This window comes from Podarcis tiliguerta (genome assembly GCF_965153285.1).
Source record: "Podarcis tiliguerta genome assembly, chromosome: 9".
NCBI classification, from domain to species: Eukaryota; Metazoa; Chordata; class Lepidosauria; order Squamata; family Lacertidae; genus Podarcis; species Podarcis tiliguerta.
Window position 1 is genome coordinate 36,070,211 of NC_139542.1, and position 23,444 is coordinate 36,093,654.

General features: G+C 40.7%; 3 protein-coding genes across 6 annotated transcripts in view; 2 read left to right on the forward strand and 1 right to left on the reverse strand.

Annotated features, from left to right (window-relative positions):
- The first annotated feature begins 2 nt into the window (after window positions 1–2).
- ABCE1 (ATP binding cassette subfamily E member 1) lies at window positions 3–18,284 on the forward strand. Its single transcript, XM_083457345.1, has 18 exons — window positions 3–248; window positions 5,223–5,398; window positions 5,754–5,839; window positions 6,485–6,582; window positions 7,359–7,476; window positions 9,111–9,248; window positions 9,803–9,872; window positions 10,774–10,870; window positions 12,315–12,404; window positions 13,470–13,591; window positions 14,040–14,261; window positions 15,593–15,652; window positions 15,742–15,800; window positions 15,906–16,016; window positions 16,107–16,249; window positions 16,384–16,506; window positions 17,583–17,694; window positions 17,807–18,284. Exons 2-18 carry the CDS (start codon window positions 5,296–5,298, stop codon window positions 17,852–17,854), a joined length of 1,800 nt encoding a protein of 599 aa, XP_083313471.1. The 5' UTR covers window positions 3–248; window positions 5,223–5,295; the 3' UTR covers window positions 17,855–18,284.
- LOC310657470 (cardiolipin synthase (CMP-forming)-like) lies at window positions 2,454–4,521 on the forward strand (the record flags this gene model as incomplete). The annotated part of the gene is given in 3 exon segments (XM_083398067.1): window positions 2,454–2,525; window positions 2,527–2,935; window positions 2,938–4,521. Coding segments are annotated over 3 exon segments (546 nt in total), but the record flags the coding sequence as incomplete, so codon positions are not given.
- Window positions 18,285–19,235: 951 nt separating the features above from the next.
- Window positions 19,236–23,444, reverse strand: part of OTUD4 (OTU deubiquitinase 4) — a 71,382-nt gene continuing 67,173 nt past the window's right edge. For all 4 annotated transcript variants that reach the window (XM_083457100.1, XM_083457098.1, XM_083457097.1 and 1 more), the window contains 2 exons: window positions 23,160–23,200; window positions 19,236–21,693 (listed from right to left, as the gene is read on the reverse strand). In XM_083457100.1, coding sequence (XP_083313226.1) covers window positions 20,518–21,693; window positions 23,160–23,200 — 1,217 coding nt within the window. In that variant the 3' untranslated portion in view covers window positions 19,236–20,517. The remainder of the gene's footprint in view (window positions 21,694–23,159; window positions 23,201–23,444) is intronic.

Sequence of the window (23,444 nt, forward strand, 5' to 3'; positions counted from 1 at the left end):
CTCGCCCTGCGCTTCCGGCGCTCTGACCCTTGTCTACGGCGGCGGCGCGTAGCTCGCCCACAGGCCGCATCTCTATGGTGAGCGGCGCCAGCTCCTCCTTTTAGGGTGGCGGCCATTTTGGCCGGGTGGCAGCCGGAGCACGTTGTCTCCGAGCCCAGCTGCGAGCCCCGGAGGGGGCCCTTCGCAGCTTCCCCGTTTCCCTCCGTCCCGGACGGGAGGCCTCCCTTTCTCCCCCCCTTCGCTTCTTGGTAAGTAAAAGCTGCCGGAGGGCGATAACTTGGCGGCCACCCGCTCCTCCTCTGGGCAGGTGGGGCGGCTGGAGATAAGGCTGGCTGGGCCGCGCGGGTTCCCGGCCGGCGTCGGCTGTGTGAGGAATACGCGGGGCCCCGCCGGCCCTTCCAGCTGCCGAGGCAGCCTCCAGCCTCTCGGGGTTCCTTCCTCCCCCTTTAGTTCTTCCCCATCTCCACGGGTTGTCGAGCCCCTTGATTCTCCCCGACCCTCCATAATGATTTCAGATCTTTTTTTTCCACGTAGAGGCCTTTGTTTGGGGGCTGGGGGGTTTCCACGCTTTGGAAAGGGGAAATGGTTTTTTTGGGGGGGCGGGTTGGCTCCAGCTAAACAGACCCTCCTGGTGAGAAAGGTTGAAACAGTGGTCGACTGTCAAAAGGTGTTAAAATTACTCTCTTTCCCCCCCCCCCCCTTGCATGAGCCGCTCAGGTAAGTTTGTCATAAGTCAAGACCCCGCACTGTTGGCTGTATCCTCCATCTCCTGTTAATTTCAGTGTCGGTGGCCCTCCATACATATATAAAGAGAGAGGGAGAGTTCCAGTCCCTTGGTTTTTAATCTTCTGAGATGTAAGGCCACGTCTGTGCCCGGCATTTAAAGCACTGCTGTGGCATTTTAGCAACCCTGACTTTCCACAAAGAATCTTGGGAGCTGTAGTTTTTTTCAGGGTGCGGAGAATCCTTAGGAGACCCCATATTCCTCTGACAGAGCTAGGAAAGAGGAGTCACTTGTTAAACCACTCTGGAAAATGTAGCTCTATGAGGGAACAAGCATTTTGGAACAACTTTCAGTATCCATAGCAAACTACGGTTCCCATGTTTATTTAAGGGAAGCCATGACTGCTGAAGTTTTATAGTACTTTAAATGTATGGTGCGGCAGTAGTATTGACATGAGTAGACTAGTGTCTCTTTTTAACAAAATTAGTTAAGATGGAGAAATTGGTCTTCTACTGGTAAATTTGACATGTTGGAGTTTTGCTGCTGTCTAAAGTTGCTAGAAGGCTATTTATTACATAAAATCATACAATTGTAGGGTTGGAAGGTGCCATAAAAATGTGCACTTTCTTTATCCCCCCTGCATTAAGTAATGGCTTAGTTAAGGATGGTCCCTCTATGTTAGTGGTGTCCAGACTTTTTTCAAAGAGGGCCAGATTTGGTGAAGTGAAGGGCTGTGAGGACCGACCAAAGTTGAGGTTTTTTTAGGATTTTACCCCAGGAAATAAACTGCCACAAGGACCAGATTAAACTGACCAGTGCGGACATGCTTGCTCTGTGGTTTTCCATTGTGCATTTTAGGATGATTAGTTGAACTCTGTGTACATATAGGGATGTAGGAGTTGCCTTTTTAAAGTTAAAATAGGTGTGTTCGTCTGTTGTAGCCAAAGTGTATTCTCACTCATGTTTGTTCAGTCACATCAGGCAGTTCTGAAGGACCTAGAGGTCAGAAAGCATTGAGAATTATATCATTTCTTATGACAACAATTATGGAAAGTGGTCTCCTACGAAAAATGCTGTACCGAAATAGAAATCCCAACTGAGGTACAAAAACAGGATCTCTGCACTGGGGAGAACTTGGCTTATAGCTGAAGCTTTGCTTCCTTTTCCTGTGTCAGCAGTTCTCTTTGCCAGAAAGACCAGCTTCTTAAATAGCTTATTATTATTGCTATATCAAAGCTCTCACAGCATATTTCACTCTCTCGCAGCATATGCTAGTCACTTCTCTCTTTCCTGGCCCTCATGAGGAAAAACCTATATCTTTAAATGAAAAGAGAGGGTGGAGATTACAGAGGCAGAAAGTGGGCTTTATTTGCATTCCTACAGGGTAGAGCTTTTTGGTCTAACTACTGGCCAAGTATAACATCAAGTAGAATATCAGCAAACATGACCCTTGTTCAGAATTAACATAATTTGATGCCTGCAGCTGGGGGCTCCTGAGGGGCGTGGGCCCAAGCGAAGCCTCCGTCGCCAGATTCCTCTCCCAGGTGCCACTTGTGGCCGCCGCCTACCCTCCTCTGCTTTGCCCACTGGGCTCCTGGCAGCTGCTCATCTCAGCCTGGCCCGGGCAGCCAAGATGCAAGTGAGCCAGCTACAGGGTCGGAGGTGGCCCCGTGGGTGGCCCACAGAAAACTCAGGCCTTCCCATGGATATGACAAACTATTAAAACTCTTGGACAATTCCTAATTTTCTCTCAATGGCAAGGATTGGTCTGGCACCAGTTTTGGGCTACTTGATTGTTGATTGTTAAAGAAAATTTCAGTATTGCATTGGGTGTATTTGCTCTGGCTGGAATAACAGATTTGTTGGATGGCTTTATTGCACAAAACTGGGCCAACCAAAAATCTGCTTTAGGAAGTGCCCTGGACCCTCTGGCTGATAAAGTTGTTATCAGTGTCCTGTACATTAGCCCAACTTGTGCAAATCTTATTCCAGTTCCTCTTACATCTATGATCATTTTAAGGGACATTGCATTAATTGCTGCTGTTTTTTATGTGCAATACAAAACTGTTCCTCCACTAAGAACACTTAGATATTTTAATCCATGTTATGCCACTGCTCAGTTAAAGCCAACATTTATCAGCAAGATGAACACAGTAGTACAGCTCATCTTAGTGGCAGCTTCTTTAGCAGCTCCTGTTTTCAGTTATGTGGACAGTATCTTCAGACCTTATGGTGCATCACAGCTTTCACAGTGACAGCATCTGCTTACAGTTATTAACGGGCCGAAAAACAGTTTAGGTGCTAAACAGCAACTGAAGGATCTCAAGTGAGTTGCTGACTTCCTATTTGGTTTGTGTTGGGATGGCATTGCCTGCATAATATTTGGACTATGGATAAAGAACACTTCTTTTGATAGCTTTGTCTCAGTGGAAACCATGTCTTCACATTGAAGCTAATCAGAAGTTAAAATGAAGTTTTGATCATGTAAATGTGCATAATTTTCAATGCACTTTTTCAATTTGTTGCAAATAAAATATGTTTTACCTTAATGCAATTTTTAAAAAAAGAATTACAGTAACATAATTGAAGTAATAGTGTTTTTCTACCACACTGAGGCATTTGCTGTGTAGGTAGAAGGTTAGGTTGTCTGTTTTAAAGGCAAGTCTATTATGTATGTAATATGATGAGGATGGCCAACTTTGTTTTTACAATGACCATTCTGTTTTCCAGACTGTGGTCCAAGGTATTCTGCTGTGCAAACAGCTTTATTATAGAGCCTACCTGGCCATAAGAATTTTCCAGTAATAGAGAACATGCACTGGGCTGTAGCATTCTGTACAAAGAACACTTTAATGTATTTACATGAAGGATGTAAGAGAAGGAGAATAAGATAGAATATCTTTGTTTATCTGAAAACATTTATCTGAAAGTTTAGGCAGACCTCTAAAACTCTCTGGCTCAGAAGTGTGCTCTTCAGTGGTATTTCTTATTTTTTCATGAAATAGTCATTGTCCCATTAGGATTCTATTCCTTAATTTCCTTTTTCTCTGTCTTTCTAATCTTCCATCCTATTTCATTGTTGTATTATTCAGCCATGTGTTATATTCGTGGTATGTCCTATTGTCATGTCTGGTCTGTTATGTTTTTGATTATGTAACTACTTCTGTAAAGAGCTTACTCAAAAAGATCTTTATAAGTATTCATATTCTATTGTTAGGCTGAACATACTTAAAGACGTATCCCCTTATCTCGGCAGTTACTGTTCTGCAGAGTGTACTTTCATGGTATTACCATTTCAATAGCTGGTTGGGCCCAATTTCTAAAGCATTTTTTAAATAAAAGATTTCCCTAGAAAATTGTCTATTCTGCTCACCTAGTTATTGTAATACCTGATTTTCAGGACAGTACACTTTCAGCTAAAGATCATGGCACTAGAAGCATGCTAGTATTTGATTTACCTTATAATTTTGTAGCGTCCAACTCAGAGGTAGGAAGCATAGTTGTCAGAGATAATGAGGCAGTTTTGCAGGAGGCAAAAGCATGATGTTCTTGAAGGCAGCATGTTCCCAGTCATCTTGCTGTTAAGTCCTTACCAGTTCAAGTGTTAACATAAATTTGGTTATACATGAAACTGAATTTATCAATCCATGGTAGTAAAGAAGCTTGTAATATTGATGGGTGGAGTTGACTTGTTTCCATTGCTAGGAGATAATGCTTTTGTCATTCAGTATGTGCCACTAGTTTTTCACAGCATCAAAATGACCCACCAATTACCACAATGAATTTTTAAAATGGAGAATAAAGCATGAATTTAAAAAGTAAGAGACCTCTTTATGTTTCCTTGGATAAAAATACTTTCCAGAAATAATTTGTCACTTTGCAAGAAGTAGTAATTAGAAGTATGTGTATATATCTATATTGTAATTGCTTTGAGGGTTTTTTACAGTCAAGCAGTATGTGCATTTTAGCGTGTGTATGTATATACACACACAGTTCATCAGCTCTGCAGGTTGGTTTTGATATATTTTCTTGACACTTTGTTGAATGTAAGTTGAAGTATTGAAATATGGCAGCATAGGTCCTATCTTTGAAATATGCATAAGGAAGGTAACCAGATTTTTCTCTTTCATTGCATTTCTCAGTCTCTGTAGTTTTCCATATAAAAACTGGTATTTCTTCCTTGTCTGTCACAACCAGCTGAATAAATATTGGGAACCTGAGCAGGTTGGGAATCGTGACCCTCCAAATGCTGTTGGGAGTCTTAACTCTCATTACCGCTAACTATTTCTCATCCTGGCTGGGGCAGGTGTGAGTTGGAGGGCAACACATTCCCAGTTTCTAGACTTTGCCCACAATGATTGCCTTTCAAAATGAGAACCCATGCCTAAGTTTAATGAACATGCTTGATCTTGGACTGCACTTCTTATATTATTATATAGCATATTCCAATCCTGTGCTTTCTCACTTTTTATTAATCATTCTGTTTGTTTCCACCTAGAACTTGAATTATCCAATTCCATTGTTTTGGAATCTCAAGTCTGTGTTATCTACGTAATTCTGAGTTCATCACAATGGCTGATAAGCTAACAAGAATTGCTATTGTGAGCCATGACAAGTGTAAGCCAAAGAAATGCCGCCAAGAGTGCAAAAAGAGCTGTCCAGTGGTTCGAATGGGTAAGGAACTCAAAACTCTTAATACGAAACTTTGTGTTAAAATTAAAACAGGCTGAATGTTTCACTTACTGGTTTCTAGACTACAGAGTCAGATTTTTAAGTATCCAGCGTATCCGCCATCTTCAGTAGTTTTTCTTATTTTTGAATGTGTATGGAAGTACAGTATCATAATAAGAATATGGAGAATTTGGGGCAATCAGAACCATGAAAACTGCATCATGTGGAATTCAATTTCATGACTATTTGAGGTCTAAGTCACAAATTGATGCTACTACCTGGTTTCTAGATCACATTCCATACTCATGCTTTCAATAAGACCTGCGTGTCTAACCTTTTTAATATTCCTTTTCACCAGGGAAGCTGTGCATAGAAGTGACATCACAGTGCAAAATAGCATGGATTTCTGAAACATTGTGCATTGGTTGTGGTATTTGCATAAAGGTAAAGACTATGTCTAGTAATAATAATTGAAATCTGTTTAAAACGTATGTCACATTAGAGTTGTTTGGACATGGGTGATCTCATCTTCTCCCCATCCCACCTCCATACATTGAGAATTTTGGGCTTGTGTGCTTCGTCACCGCACGTCCCCTGCCTCCCAGACATTCAAATAAACATGGCCAGTGACGTGTTCATGGTCTACTTTGCATGTACCGTTGTAAACGCTGAAAACCCCACTGTGGCCTGGTTCACACAGTACATTAAACCATAGTTTAAAATAAACTGGTTTAATGAGAACAAGTGATGTGCTGGTAAATGTTGCTGAAATAACATGCTTTGCTGCTCTCACCCGCCCACTGTGCTGTTGGAAAATATGTTGTGGTCTCGCTTGTTTCCCCCCCCCCCTTTTTGGGGGGTCTCCTGACAAAGTTCAAGAGGGAAACCAAGGTTTCTTCTCTGTTTGCATCTCATGGTTTGTATGTAAGTCTAGGTTCAGATGGCAAATCAGACCATGGCTTGTTTCCTGACAACACAGTAGGATAGGGGCAACATATACAAGTGAAAAACAGTCTTATTCCAATACTATACTTGGCTTCTGTTTTGTTTATTTGTTGTAACGTAAAGCTTATTTTATTTGTGTTACAGAAATGTCCTTTTGGAGCCTTGTCCATTGTTAACTTGCCTAGCAACCTGGAGAAAGAAACAACACACAGATACTGTGCCAATGCCTTCAAACTTCACAGGTATCACTCTGCTACAATCCCTGAAAAGTTGTTAATATAAATTATTGTCATTATTTGTTAATCACCTTCCACTTTCCTTCAAAGCAATGTACAAAATAAAATAATAACAGCAGTTAAAAAGTTAACAGGGGGGAAAACCAGGATTTGAATTTTAAACAATACAGAATGGACACCCATGGCAGAGATTTATTCATCCAGCTGGTAAAGCTTGTCACACACAAAAAAAATGTATTCAGTTGTTTCTAGAAAGTGCAGATATTGGGTGTCTGTCATATTTTGACAGGAATGCTGTTCCACAGAATGGGGCAGTCACACTGAAAGCTGTAGTCAAAATCACTGGAGTGGGCTTCTGATATTTGGGGACTTTGAGGAGAAACTCTTCTACTGAATGCAAGTGAACCTGGGAATATAAGTTAGTTTCTCAAGTGATATGGTCCTGAGCTGCATAGGGCCTTACATGTTAATACCAAAACCTTGAAGTTTTTTGTATATGACTTATGGCAAAAAGTCTTTCCTTCTGAATTACTCTCCTTGGTAAATGTGTCTTGTTTGCCTTTGTAAAGCAATTAAAGGATAGTGTATATAATTTTAAATTCCAGAGCAAAAAGAGATCATTTTAGATATCATTAATTATATTTCCTTATTTCTGATGAAAATGATGCACATAATGGGGTTGAGAGAGGAAAGCATATTGAATTAACACCTAAATTCTGTATTGCTTTAGATAAGGCTGTGTCGGTTTATTGTTGTGTAAAATGTTGGATTACTTTATGAAGGTTGCCTATTCCACGTCCAGGAGAGGTGCTGGGGTTGGTTGGAACCAATGGTATTGGAAAGTCAACTGCCTTGAAAATCTTAGCAGGAAAACAGAAGCCAAACCTTGGAAAATATGATGTATGTATTTTAAATATATGCCAAATGTGATTTCCTAATATCCTTTGAAACTGCATTTTGCAGTTCTTGTGCAAATGAAAACGAGTAGTGCTTGCTAGACTGGCAGCATTACTTTGCCCCAATAAGTAAAATCTATATAGCCATTTAACCATTAGCAAGTTCACAAATATGTATTCTAAGAGATGTACAAACGTCTTTCACGTGAGGATGTTAACCATCATTTTCCTCTTGGACCAAGAAGTTAATGGGTGGGAAAAGGAGGCTGTTGAAAGGACGAGCATTGTAAAGCAGCAGTGATGACAGGTTTTGCCATACGCATCTTGCCACTCTATTGCTAGTGGTCTTTTTTATTTTATGCATTATTATGCCATTCTGTATTACGAACACAGAAACATAGGGTGCTGCTTTATACCAAGTCAGACCATCTAACTCAGTATTGCTTACACTAACTGGCAACAGCAGTCAGGGGTTTCAGGCAGAAGTCTTTTCCCAGCCCTAGCTTAGCTGGAGGTGCAGGGGATTGAACTTTTGCATGCAATGTACCTTTTGACCTTTTGCATGCGATGTACATGCTCTACTACCAAAATACAGTTCCTATTCCGTTCCCCCTTTCCAGCTGTGAATTCACTTGCATTCACAGCCCACATAAACACTTCGTGGTTTTTGCCTTGTGTAGCAGTATTTTGTGGAAACTTTAAACCCCAAAGCTTGAATTGATATACCATATTTTTTGGGGGGGGAATCTTTGCGTAATTAGGAATATCATTTTTATACTTCCATTAAAAGTTTAAAATCCTAGATTTCTGTGACGGAATGCATAAGTAAGCAGTAGGTTCAGACATCTCTGTTCTGACTACTTGACCTGATTGATGTTAAAGTTAAGTTTTTGTACAAAGAATTGGTTGCCTACAAGTAGATGTCATGACTTGCTAACTGTATTCTATGCAAGTTGGACGGAGTTAAATTTAGACCTGCATGATTTGTTTCAAACTAGCTTCTCAAAAATACCACCTGACAATTTCTCTGATGTAAAAAAGAACAGAGCTGTACGCTGCTGCTGCTACTGCTTTATGAAACACGTGATAGACACATTTGTGAGTCACATTACACGATAGCTAATAGTTTAGCATAAATGTGAAGATTACACCTGCTTTTCTTCTCTCCTAGCATGAGTGGGAGTGAAAAGCATAATCCCTAGCTTCCAGTTAAAACTGAACGGGAATTGTGATTTCTTTACTTCTAAACAACCCGCGTTCAAGAATAAATCTTGGCATCGCATCATGGCTTGTTTGGAGTGCAATAAACCATTATCTCTGGTTCGGTCACATATTTTGCTTTATTCCTTACATTAGAGGAGTTGAAACAAAATTTTAAAAAATTCCTGTATCTGGAATTAGAAGAGTTGTGCTTTGTTCCTTATGCTAGCGTACTAGAAAACAGGGAGCCACTTGTACATTCAAAGAAAAGTGCTTACTACGGACTACTGGAGTGTGATCACAGCCAGTGTTGCTCTAGGAGGCCACTGCTCCCTCATGAGCACTTGAAAGATTTTCTCAAAATGCCATTTGAAGTATTCTTGTCCTTAGACGTGTTTCCATACCTCTCAAGTGTTTATTTGAAATGCTTTTGTATAGGATCCTCCTGATTGGCAAGAAATCCTGACTTACTTTCGAGGATCTGAGTTGCAGAACTATTTCACCAAGATCTTGGAAGATGACCTCAAGGCCATCATTAAGCCCCAGTATGTGGACCAGATCCCTAAAGCTGCTAAGGTGAGTAAGCTTGTTGGCTAAGGCTGCGGTCCTAAGTTCCCTTATCTTGGAGTAAACCTCATTGAATTCAGTAGGACTTAGTTCTGAGTAGACATGGCTAGGATTGTGCTGTAAGGTGGGATGGGGGGGGGGAAGAAACAGGCCGGTTTTCTGTATGGGGTAAAGGTAAAGGACCCCTGGATGGTTAAGTCCAGTCAAAGGCGACTATGAGGTGCGGTGCTCAACCTGCTTCAGACTGAGGGAGCCAGTGTTTGTCCACAGACAGCTTTCCAGATCATGTGGCAGGCATGACTAAATGCTTTTGGCACACAGAGGACCGTGATGAGTGCCAGAGGACACAGAAACACCTGCCATAGTGGTACCTATTTATCTACTTGCACTGGTGTGCTTTCAAACTGCTAGGTTGGCAGAAGCTGGGACAGAGCAATGGGAGCTCACCCCGTTATGTATGAAAGATATAAGGCAGAGTTTTAGTCAAGAGCAGATTACAATTTTAGTACAGTATCTCATATCGTGGCTTAAGTAAAGTCCTGATTGTCATCTTATTGTGACAGGGAACAGTGGGCACTATATTGGACAGGAAAGATGAAACTGGCACACAGACTATTGTATGTCAGCAGCTTGGTAAGTGATGTTTTTATACAAAGTTTTAAAATAATCTGTGTAATTAATTCTAAAAGCTTTCTGTTTTGTTTTTAAAATTGAAACTTCTTTCATAGACCTTAAACTTTTAAATTTACATTCAGCATTATATTTTTTAACATTTAAGAATGTTTATAGACTGCATAGTGCAGAATGGTGATTAATATTAGTTACTTATGAAATTTTAGGCTTTCTTTGTAAAAGTATTATCATGTATCCCAGTAACAGGACTTAAGCTAAAAATTGATTGGCTCCAGACTAAGTTAGTCATGCTGTAGACCCATTGAAATCAGTTGGACTTAGTTGTGAACAACTTCTCTTTTTCCACTGGATTGATAGTCTGGATCCATCTCAATCACAATAAAACCAATTAATAATACAGTAACCATAAAATAAATGCCACAGAATTACCAAATGGAGGCCCAAATTAAAAACACAAGAGGTCATTGAAAAAGGCACGTTTTCACCTTTTTATGAACAATATGGGAATATGATGGAACCCTATGGGCTAGAGGGCACAGGGAAGAGCAGTAGTCCCTCACCACTGCCTTTCCAGAGCCTACTTTCTAGGAATGAACAAAAACATTTATAAAATATTATGTCTCAAGGTTCATTCCAAAAAGGTCATCCAGAAGGATGCTATAGCTGAAGCCATAGTTGCATCCGCCAACACTTAACTTCATTTGCAGGCGGCATCAGTTCATTTTGGGACTTGTACATGTTGTGCAGTGGACACTGTTGATGCAACCCAGGTTAATGTGTGGAGTTACTTATTGAGATGAATGGTGAAGTTCTTGTGTAGAAACTAATATATTTAATTGTAACCAGTTGACATGTTAGCATATTTTGTATGTACTTGGTTGTGAGAAAAATATATTTGCAGATTTGTCGCATCTGAGGGAAAGAAACGTTGAAGATCTATCTGGAGGAGAACTTCAGAGATTTGCCTGTGCTGTGGTTTGCATTCAAAAAGCTGACATGTATGTAGCAATTTGGCTTTTAATAGTGACTTCAGTAACTTTGCTAATTTTAGAATATTGTTTGTGACCTGAGTTGTATGCATAATTTTCACTCACTTTGTCATGCAGGCCAGGCATTTCGAAAGTTCAAAATTAGACCTTAATTTTTTCACTTACCTAATTAACTTCACGTTTTTTACTAACTAGGGTTTATAAACTGTATGAAATCTAGTGTTGTGCAAGTGGAGCTGTCTTTCCTCCCTGCAGCCCATCACAACCACCAAACTTGCTCTGAAGAATCACTTGACACACCAGAGCAGATCTTGAGGGTTTACAGGAGAGGAGAGAAGTCCTGTTGTATAACAATATAATAATCATCTTCATTTATTATTTATATGCCACCCATCTGGCTGGGTTACCCCAGCCACTCCAGGCAGCTTCCAACAAATGAAAACACAATGAGACATTGAATATTAAAAGCTTCCCTAGTACAGGGTTGCCTTCAGATATATGAGTAGAAGTCTGTTCCCCTCATGTCCACACCATTGGATACAACCTTGTGATGTTAAGACTGAAGACTTTCTAAGTTGGCAAGAGTCCTGAATAGTCACATGACCATTTCTATTACAAATTATTTTATGCAGCGTTTTAACAAGAGAGTATTCAAATTTTAGCATTCAGCATGCTTTAAACTTGTAATTATAACCAGGGATGCTGTTCATGGGGACCAATCTATTCTGCAGCCAACATAGGGACTGAAATACTTGCTGTGACTTAACATGAGTATTCACTTTCTAGCAAGGAAGCTCATGTGGAGTTGTCCATGTGTAACATTGAAAAGACATTTTCCACAACTTACTGGAGGAATTATTTGAGTGAAACCAGACAGATACCTTGGTCCTCTGTGCTCTCCCAGTGAGTTATCACTGCTTTGTGTGATACTGTGGCAGAAGAACAAGGCACCAAATGCCAGAGCATGGAGGAGGTGGGGCTATTAAGCCTTTGAGAAATGGGACATGGCAACAGAATATTGTATCCTCACCGCTTAACAGGAGTACGAGTATTCAGGATTCCAGCCTGCCATGACCTCCAGGGTATTGGAAGCTGGGTAAAGGGTTCAAATGGGCCAATTCATTCCTCTACATAGCACACATTTCCATATTTCTCTTTACTAACATGACATTTCATCCCTCAAGGCTCATTTCCCATTCACTTGTTTTGAGCTTTTTGCTCCCTTGGGGTTTTAAAAAAGATTATCTGTACTTCTGCATACCTTTAGGTGCACCTGATGGTGCTGGCATATCCCTCTTGTTTCTCAACAATCCCTTTTTTTGGCTCCATTCTTATTGGTTCTCAGTTCATTATTAGTAGAGAGAAATGGAATTTAGGGAAGGATGGGTGGTCTGTTAAATTTGATGAACATAAAACCTGTTCCCCTCCCCCTTTTCCCCCCTTTTTGGGATAGCTTCATGTTTGATGAGCCCTCCAGCTACCTGGATGTTAAGCAGCGTCTGAAGGCTGCCATTACTATCCGATCTCTAATAAATCCTGACCGGTAAGTAATGTAATTATAAATGGAGGTACTAATACTCGAGCCTCATAATGCTGATTACATGTGATAATTTTCTTATGAGAGATATGTATTTGGAGGCGGGATGTTTAGTATCCTTACTTATAGTTCTGATTGCATGTGTTTAATATTGGTTTTAGGGACCCGGGTGGCGCTGTGGGTAAAAGCCTCAGTGCCTAGGGCTTGCCGATCGAAAGGTCGGCGGTTCGAATCCCCGCGGCGGGGTGCGCTCCCGTTGCTCGGTCCCAGCGCCTGCCAACCTAGCAGTTCGAAAGCACTCTCGGGTGCAAGTAGATAAATAGGGACCGCTTACTAGCGGGAGGTAAACGGCGTTTCCGTGTGCGGCTCTGGCTCGCCAGAGCAGCGATGTCATGCTGGCCACGTGACCCGGAAGTGTCTTCGGACAGCGCTGGCCCCCGGCCTCTTTGAGTGAGATGGGCGCACAACCCTAGAGTCTATCAAGACTGGCCCGTACGGGCAGGGGTACCTTTACCTTTACCTTAATATTGGTTTACTACGTAAGTTTCCTTCAGATCTGCAGTTAGAAGGTGATGCATAATTAAATTAGTAATAATATTAATTGTTCATAGTATTATCCTGCCCACTAGCGCCTGAATTCATATCAGGTTTTGTGATTTCAACCAAAACCAATGCCAGTGTACCTTATCTTAAGCACTTACTTAGAGATGCAGAGTCTCAGGATGCTACTGTTTGTTTCTAGTTTTAATGTAGGAACAATAGGGGTGGACATTGCTTGCTCCTGGAGAATATCCCACTTACATCTATTATTTTCTGATTTAAATGTCTCTTTCTGTATCTACTTTTGTAATTTATTGGGTAAAGTGGAGAATAAGCTGAAACTGACATTTTTTGACTTTCATATCTTAGTAAAATAACGGCAACCAGGTTTTCAATATTTACAATTTTGCTTAAAATGCACTATGAAATGGTACCATGTACTAGCAGAAAAATTTCATGCTGTTGTATTTTTGCTTGAATCTAAAAACAGAAGAAAATTAATTCAACTATCTTTTTGTTTTTGTTTTTCAGGTATATTATTGTTGTGGAACATGACCTGAGTGTGCTCGATTATTTGTCTGACTTCATCTGCTGCTTATATGGTGTGCCAAGTGCTTATGGTGTTGTCACTATGCCTTTTAGTGTAAGAGAAGGTAACTATATTTTAAATCAACTTTCTCTTCTCCCTCAGTTATGTGTGTTCTTCCTACAAAATAGTTATGTGTGATTTAAACAATTTGACATCTTTAGTGTGTGGGGGGTTTTTTACAAATACTTCCTAAATGCTCTCAGGCTTCTCATACTTAAAAAGTAGGTCACATTAGACAAATAACTGAGCTGAGTTGGCTCTTGCCCTTACCAATATATAGTTATTTCAATATATTTAGTTCTGTTCACTTCATTCCTCCCCTGTTTCATCTCAGTACCATGAAAGTAAAATGACATGCATTTCCAAGTGAAGAGCAGACCCTGAGTACCCCTAAATAGAGCCGAGTCCTATTTTTGGGTTGTCTGTTGTTCTCTCATGTTGGTGATTTATATTTTGATAATCCTATGCCTGGTTTAGGTGCTCTTTACTAATGATGATTTATCTTCTTACAGGGATAAACATTTTCTTGGATGGCTATGTTCCAACAGAAAACCTAAGGTTCCGAGATGCATCTCTTGTTTTTAAGGTGGCAGAGACAGCTAACGAAGAAGAGGTCAAGAAGATGTGTATGTATAAATATCCCGGAATGAGAAAAAAGATGGGGGAATTTGAGCTGTCCATCGTTGCTGGAGAATTCACTGACTCTGAAATAATGGTGATGCTGGGAGAAAATGGTGAGTGTTATTTCAACTAGAGAATTCATTGTGATCTGTTTTTCAGGGTTTAGGTCCAAAGGCTGTGTCAGAGTGAAAGGATATTACTTGCTTATCCCAGTTGGTAAAGTTGGGGCACATCCAATGTCATTTCGTATTTACCCTTCTGAATCCAAATTGATGCAAATAGAGGACATAGCAAAACTCTCCGGGAACAGTGTTTGGTTGTTTCCTGGCCTCATCCAAATTAATTGCAGTATTTTAAAACTGTATTTAAAAAGTTTCAAATGTCTCAATGGATGCTAGCAAAAGAAATGAATAGACTGAAAACCATCATTTAAAAATGAATGGCAAGTGGCTAGTGTCCCCCCACCCCATCCCAACTTGGATCAAGATGTAAGCAGCTTCTCTTATTTTCTGCTAGTTTCACTGCTTTGTGAACTTTGATACTTAGCTGCAGAAAGATAGTTGCACTATACATGTATGAATACCTTTATTCAACCAAGCATGGACTCAGTTCTCTAAAGTTTTGATTGAACACAAGGGAACAGGTGGTCTCTATAAGTCTTGCATGGGGCCAGAAACCGATTTATGACTTTGAAAGTAAAAAAAATCCATTGCATTAGACCTGGACCTGGAAGAGAACTGAGAGCTTGGGCACCTTGTGACCAGCTGCTGTTAAATGACAGTCAAATCAACTGCATTCCACACCAACTGAGCCTTCTTACCATCCTGCATATTAGCCCCGTGTAGAACACATAATAGTAGATTAGGAATGCTACATCAGTTCATAATAAACATGCAAGTAAAAACAACACTGAACCCAGGTTTTTTAAAAAGGCATTTATTAGCATTCTGCTCTTAGTAAAAAAATTTAGTGCGGCAGTGATGGAAGCATTTGTACATCATGGTGCACTATAGTTAATATTTTACCCCGATTACATCCATTAGTGCCAGAGGTGGGGTACAAACCATGATCTCCAGCTTAGTGATACACCCAAACCTGGAGATCATGGTTTGTTTTGTTCCAGACAAACCTCAGCATGGATTCTGGTTTATGGAACAAGAACCATAAACTCCAGTTTGGATGTAACATTCCGCCACAGATTGTGGTTTTCTCCCCTGTACTTGTGGAGATGAGGGAACTGGTTACAGTTGGTACGTTCATGATAAAACATGAACTACAGTTTACTGAAACAAGCAAACTGGACCTATATGGTGCCTTTAGATCTCTACAAACAGTACTGTTCCCCAAAGCTTTGCCAATTTTATTAAATGCAGATTTATATTTTAAAGACTAGCCATAAACTATGATTTGCTAATTTTGATTATAATATATTTTAATCTTACAGGAACTGGAAAAACGACGTTCATTCGCATGCTTGCTGGGAGACTGACACCTGATGATAAAAGTAATGTTTTGTGTATTTATTTAACATATCATTTAAAACTTTAATTTTGTTTTTAATTACTGTGACTACATATGATGTCTCTCTTACAGGTGAAGTACCAGTTTTAAATGTTAGTTATAAGCCACAGAAGATTAGTCCTAAGTCTACTGTAAGTGTTTGTTTCACATTTTTACTTTCTAAGCAATAGTAATGGGAATGACAGAGTAAGAATGAGGAGAACTGGACTAAGCAAAGTGTGAACTTATTTTAATAGGGAAGTGTACGTCAGCTACTTCATGAAAAGATTCGAGATGCCTATACACACCCCCAGTTTGTGACTGATGTAATGAAACCTCTACAGATTGAAAATATCATTGATCAAGAGGTATTTATTACCCATGTGATACCATGTTTTGTAGTTGATGGGTCCCTTCCCTCTTACACCAAGTGAATTTTTTAATATTGCTTCAACCAGGTGCAAACATTGTCTGGTGGTGAGTTGCAGCGGGTTGCTCTTGCCCTCTGTCTTGGCAAGCCAGCTGATGTCTACTTGATTGATGAACCTTCTGCATACCTAGACTCAGAACAACGTCTGATGGCGGCTAGAGTTGTCAAACGGTAAGCTGGTTAGTGGATAGGGAAAGAGGGGTGCATGTCTGCAAAGGTTTCATTTGATATTTGAAGGTAGTTTAACTTTAAAAAAAATAAATTAAAAATTGCAAAAGCCTCGTTGATTTTCCCTTCCATTTCAGTTTCATTCTCCATGCTAAAAAAACTGCCTTTGTGGTAGAGCACGACTTCATCATGGCTACCTACCTTGCAGATCGTGTCATTGTCTTTGATGGCATTCCATCCAGGTGCACAGTGGCAAACAGGTAATGTACAGCGGGGGGGGGGGGGGGATATTGTAGTGCAGTTTTGATGCTTATGTCCCTCTGGCGACAGTATCCGCTTCTGCGTTTGGATCCTTCTACAGTGGTACCTCAGGTTAAGAACTTAATTCGTTCTGGAGGTCCGTTCTTAACCTGAGACACCACTTTAGCTAATGGGGCCTCCCGCTGCCACTTCCCCGCCGCCGCACAATTTGTTCTCATCCTGAAGCAAAGATCTTAACCTGAGGTACTATTTCTGGGTTAGCAGAGTCTGTAACCTGAAGCATCTGTAACCCGAGGTACCACTGTACTCTGGGAAGGAGCCAAACTATTTGCTCAGTCCTTGTGGTATTTGTGTTGGCTTCATGTTGATGTGATATTATTGCATGGAATTGTTGTGAAGCAATCAGAGTAAGGGCAGTACTTCCTGGCACTGGAGTCTTGTAGGTTTTTTAAAAATTGGCAACTCCCAGCAGCAGGAAGCCCAATCATCGCCCATGGTAAGGTCTCCACATACTTTACCTCATTCGTGTCTCTCCCATCTTCACAACCTGTGAATAGTATAGCAAAAGGGGTGACATTTTAGCCTGATACTAGTGCAAATACAGAACTTAGATTAGAAATGTTGTGTTTACTGGGTGAATGAGCATATCAGTTTATGCCATTTATCCCCCTGATTATGTGGGAATGATAAAATTGTAGGGTTGGGACTTAGTCATCTGGTCCAGCCCCCTGCAATTCAAGAATCTGAACACGTGGTCCCCCGTCCCCCCCCATCCAATTTGAAACTATAAAGGACCCTTGTTAGCTTTGCAAATGTACTAGCAGTTTTATTGCTGCACCACTAGGGAACCAATATTGCAAAGGTGGAAAGGGAGTAATGCTAAGAAGGGATGTGATTTAAGAGGCCAAGATGATTTCCTAGTGCATTGTGTTCCTAGCAAAAGTAAATAAAAAGAGGACCCTTTAACAGAAGTCCAGGAAAAAGAGGTTGGACTCTTGCCTCTCCAGACTATGCAGGTTTACAAGACCGTGAAAAGCACCTTTGAGAAAGTAATATACACCTGCTTTCTTCACAGTCCTCAAACTCTTTTGGCTGGCATGAATAAGTTCTTGTCTCAGCTTGAGATTACTTTCAGAAGAGATCCAAACAATTACAGACCAAGAATAAACAAACTCAATTCAATCAAGGTAAGAATTCGAAGCTTTCTTCAAATCTGTCATACAAGGAAAAAATGTATGCTGGATGACCAAGCAGGGGCAAGGTTTCTAATGGTTTCTTTTCTTCTTATTCTTCTAACAGGATGTGGAACAGAAGAAAAGTGGGAACTACTTTTTCTTGGATGATTAAATGAAACATTGATCATCAGTTTATAAAAATGAAAACTTTGTTATATGAAATGCAATCAGGTTTTAAAATATTTCTCATTCCAGAGGTTAAAATAGAATGTTACTGTCATGTAACATCTCCTGCCCAGTAGCAGTGTCAGAGCACCTCTTTTTGTGCCTGCCAAGGCCATCTTTTGATGTAATATTTCAAAGCAGAGACAGCTGAAGTGACCATACCAAGATACTACGTACTTTTTTCCACAATGGGGATATTTTGGTTCAAACCTAACTTATTAATGTACCAAACGCTGACATGTTTCCAATTTTAAGTCTTTGAGCTGTTTTCTGTACAAGATGGTTTACAAAAAGTCAAGATATAGAAATTGCTTATTTTAAAAGATTGACTCTCTGTAAATGAGGGTTTCATAAATAAATGTCATCTAAATCTACAATTGTTTGAATGTCAGTGATCAGATTGTAAACATGCATAGTCCTTTACAAGCAAGATCACTCATGAGTTGTTGGTCTAGTTTCTCCCTTGAGATTCTGTGAGTAATGCATTAAACTGATTCCAGTATGTAAGCCATTGTAATAATGAGAAAACACCATCCTGAACATTAGTCTGCCTAGTCCCTATTTGATCCCTCTTCCTTTGGATTACGGAGCTGGTGCACATGTACTTGCTTTCATGTTTAAAAATTCTTTACATTTTCTCCTTTCATAGGGTCTATGTATTCAATCTGGAAAGGTTCACAGCAGGGAGCCCTATAAGGTTCTGCAAGGCCCCTGTAATTGTGCCTTAACGCATGTTGTATTGACACAGCTAGTGCACCAATAGGGTGGGGAAGTCAAACTATTGGAGTGTTACAGCACTTGCTGTGGCTGGAGACCAATGCAGGAAAGAAATGTTTTACTGAAGCTGGGGGCAGTTGAAGGCATCCATTTCCGCTGTTACATGTGCACCATTACGTTTCTTCTCTCGGTGCTCCTCCCAGCAGTCATTTCTCCTCTGGTCTCCAAGCACTGAGGTTATCTGCAAAGGATTCCCACATAGCGGGGTTAATGTCGTCAGCCATGTCACATTTGCAGGCTATAACACAGTTTGTCTGGCTACGGGCCTGCTGCCAGCTCCCATTCTGACCAAGCCAACGTAAACGTCACTGAGACAGAAGTGCAAACATATTGGGAATATGGGCTTGGCAGAGTACATCTTTGTTTGGAGCGGGGGGAGAAAATATGCTCTGCCAAGCCCAACTATTCCTGGGTATTTTTTAAACTAGGTGTTAAGCTTTAGTTGCAAAGTTGTTGTAAGCTAAACTTCCTAGCCTACACTTGAGTTTCAGTTACATCTAGTTATCAAGTAGATGTTTAAAAACCACTCACACCATATAAAAAAATTCAGAAAAAAACAAAACTTTTTTAATTATAGCATGCATCAGAAGGGTATTCATAAACAGCATCATTCAAGTCTCCTGATGGAAGTTATACAATCTCTTGGACACAAAATAGTAGCCATCACCTTCTCCACTGATATACACACACAAATATACACAGTTCAACTTTACAGAGGAAAAAAAATGGAGCACATATTTCAGTGCTTTGTAAGGCAAAAGAAAGCAACCAGATTGATAGTGTAATGTAAATTAGAAATCTCCCACTCAAAGATGGGTAACCAGGCTTTATATATATTTATATATATATAGGCAGGAAAGAGGCTTTTTAAAAAGGAAAGAACAAACAATACAAACATTTCCACAGTGTAAAGGGGCAGGCAAAGGAGGCTTAACAGCAACTCACTGCCTAAGCCTTGCTTAAACAGAAATGGGAAGCTTAGATCTAGCCCATGCATTTCTCACACAGCAAGTGTTTTAAGGATTTGTCAGTGCAAAAGTATCTTAAAAGTTCTGTTGTAACAGTTGCAAAACTATTTTGGAAATGTACTTTTGTCGAGGGTACATAGTTGGCATAGGCACCATTACAATCATACCAGTGTTAAAAGACTGCCTGGAAGAATTCACAACTTCCTACCAGTTTATACACTAGTATTCCTGATTGCTTTTTACAAGTTCAAGAAATGCTTTATAAAATTAAAAAATATATACCCCTATGAGTAAGACACTATCAACCACCTAGGACACACAAGGATAGTTGACTACCATATGTGGCATCTTAACTGAAGCAAAACGCAACCTCACATGTTCAAGTTTCACAGATTTTTGAGATGAAAGGCCTTTGGATTGGAAGCACATCAAAGTCAACTGTCCAGGAAGCTACAAGTGTTTAGACCCAAGAGGCAGTATGCGAGAACATACATTCTATTTGGTTCAACATTCTTCACTGTCATCTGTCAAAATACTCAACTGCAGTAGGTTTCCATTGTAGCCACTTTTTTTCTATTATAAATTCCAAAGAAAAAGTCCAAACACCAAACCTACCTTTCAATATTTTTAAACACAATAGTTTATATAGTTTTCGGAATTTAAATAAACCAACTAGCATTTATTTATTTTTAATTTCCAAAAGTTATTTAACACTCGTGAGGTTATTCCACTTGGGCCTCACGTCACTCTTCAAAAATAGAAAAGGGAATTCTGCTCTTTAAAGAAAACAAAGAGGGGAAACCTTTGGGCACATTTCAGCTGTCAACATTCACATGCATGTTGAAGCCTTCTGGAAGAAGTGCTCTTAAGGCAGCTGCTGCCCACGATAACCATCTCCCATGTTTGCCCTTCTTCTGTCATTCCGATACGGCCTTCCTCTATAATTGCGGTGATACTGAAAGCCATCATCTCTGCTTCTGCTGTGTGGCCCCCGCCAGGTTTCTTCATTTCTTGAGTAATGGTATCCCCCCCGTCCAGGAGGGTAGCCCCATTCACCTCTAGGCCTTCTGCCGCCTCCATAAGTTTGGTTATAAAACTGTTTTGACCGGCCACTCCTCAGCATATCACACACTTCATGCTCATCTTCAGAACTCTCTTCCCTTGGCCTTTGTACCCGACAATCCTCCAGACCTGCACTGGCTTGGTCATTCTTCTCTTTATGGCTACAAGAAGAGTTTTTCGATTCTCTTTTTGGCGTTGACACCACCTGTCTTCTGCTGTCCTGCGTCTCTGTGGATGGGTTTTGGAGTGGAGACTCTGCTTGTGTAGCAGATGGCGCAGTAGGACAAGCCTGCTTCTCCCTAGGCACTCTGGTTGAGGTTTTATTTAGAACATTACAGTCATTCTTTGCAGTGGCTGCAGAGACAGGTGAGCCTTGGGTGCTGTTTTCACTCCTTGCCTTCTGAAACGACTCGGCGTATCCCGTCGCTGCAGCAAGGCCCTCCTTAGGCAAGCCGGCATCAGCTCTCTTGTCCACAGGAGGCACAACCACTTGTCTCACCCCAGAATTGTCAACATAGCCCTGAACAGGATACCCATACCAAAGCTGAGAGTACACTGGTGCAACAGGAACAGGTCCTAGAAATTGATTCTGCCCAAACGGAGGTTGTGGGAACACGCTTTGGCCCCCAAAGGACTCGTCGTATTCAGCCGGAAGGCCTTGCCCTAGATTCTCAGACTCTACACAGACAAGTCCTTGGCTTTCAGGCATTTGAGCAGCCGGTATGAAGAGAGGCACAGATGGAGGCCGGGTGTCCGTCTGCGGACTTTGGCCATTCATTCCGACTTCATTCTGCCCAGGCAAGTGTCCATCTATTCTGGGAGCTTCATTTCCGTTCTGAGATAAAGAAACCTCTTGCACCCAAGGGTTGTGGGAATACACTGCCAGGGACACCTTCGGGTACATTCGGCAGGCTGTTAGGCAAGCCTGATGAAGAGGGTACAGGTACGAGTGAGGGGCCCACATGGGGCAACTGTATGCCTGCAGAAACGCAAACAAGGAGAACTTGGAACCTTCATCACACAAAAATCCTCAATCTAGTTTTTCAAGTTCTTGTTTTTCATGCCTAATGCAGTATGTTGGTTAACATCATCCAGTTACAGTTCTAATGTGCATAGGTTATTTTCCCTAATGCGTGACACCTCAATGGCATACCATTACATTAACTCACATTGCTAAGCTAAAGGTGTCCCCTTATAAAGTAGCCCCCACATATTGGCAAACCTTCCTAAACAGGGTTAAGGTTTTTCTTCTGGGTCTCCCAGAAGCACTCTTAATAGAACAGCAATAATTTTAACTATTTGATAAGGTGACGGCCACACTATTACAATCCCCCTCATACAGGGAGATTGTGGTGGCAAAGCTGAGCAGAATAAAGACTTGCTTCTTGGGACTACTTTACTATTTGCAACCAGCAGGTGGTGCATTTGGATTTTATCCTATCTGGGGATAGATTTTATACAGCACATCTGTCCTGAAAGACTGCAGGTTGGTGAGATGTTAAAGACTCTCTTTGCAAACTAGGAAGTTTTCCATCAACACAAGTTTTCATTTTCATCTGGACCAGGAAACTGTGGCCAACTATACTAGGAGAAGCTAGGATATGAAAGCCAACTTCAAATTATGGCTTTCATCTCCTGCCTTGCTCCAAAGCTGTTAACCATAGTTCTCTAATTCGGACATTACAAAAAGTTTGAGTTGTTAAAAGCAAATTGTCATTTGCTTGCTATGAAGGGAGGGTTGAGAATTCAAGGGTCTGGGATGCATGTACAGCCAAATGGTGTGCTCATATCTTGATTTATTAAGCTGAGATGTGATCGGCTCAAATAAGACCACACTCTCAACACAGGCATAACCTGCCCCTAACAGTAGGCATGCTAGATGTGCCAAGTTGGTTCTAAACAGATAGTCTTTCCATTGTTTCCCATTTCAATGAGACTTTTCCATGATAATATAAGCTTAACATGTCCAAATGCATTTGAGCATAAGCCAAATATAGTAAGAAGAGCTATTCACCTTACTCCACTATCTGCTCCATGAGCAGGTGGAGGAACCACAAGGAAGCCAAACCCCCAGGGCATATGGGCTGTATGTGTAACCTGACACCTTCCGTAAGTTTATGTGGTTACAACCCACCTACTTGTCACCAATCTACTTTTGACTTGTTTTAACAGTAAAGCACTTACGTTTTTACTGTGAACTGCCTTGGGAGTTATTATGGCCAAAAGACAGGCAATCAAGAAAGTAAAATACCCTTCAGAAAGATAATAGATGAAAGGACTTGATGATTTTTTAGTTGTTTCGGAGGTGAGCTGTTCCAACTTCAAAACAACCAAAATTCTGAAGCATTCGATTTCTCTAAAACTGCTACTTCTTTTAAAAAAAAAATCTGGGCTCATGCATATTTTGGTTCTGCAATACTGAAGTGGAAAATACAGATAACTTACCTTTACACCAAGGTTGAAGAAAAATCGGAGGGTATTTTTATCTGAGAAAAGGAAAAAGCAAAACAAATTCAAAGGGTTTCCCCCCAATTCCAGTGTGTGTGTGTGTGTGTGTGTGTGTGTGTGAGAGAGAGAGAGAGAGAGAGAGAGAGAGAGAGAGAGAGAGAGAGAGAGAGGCTGACTTTGAACTGTGTCACCTCATCTAAAGCTTTTCATTTCTACTGATTCATAGCACAAGGAACTGAGTTCTGAGAGAGAAGATAGTGACCACTTTGTTCCTCCTCTGCT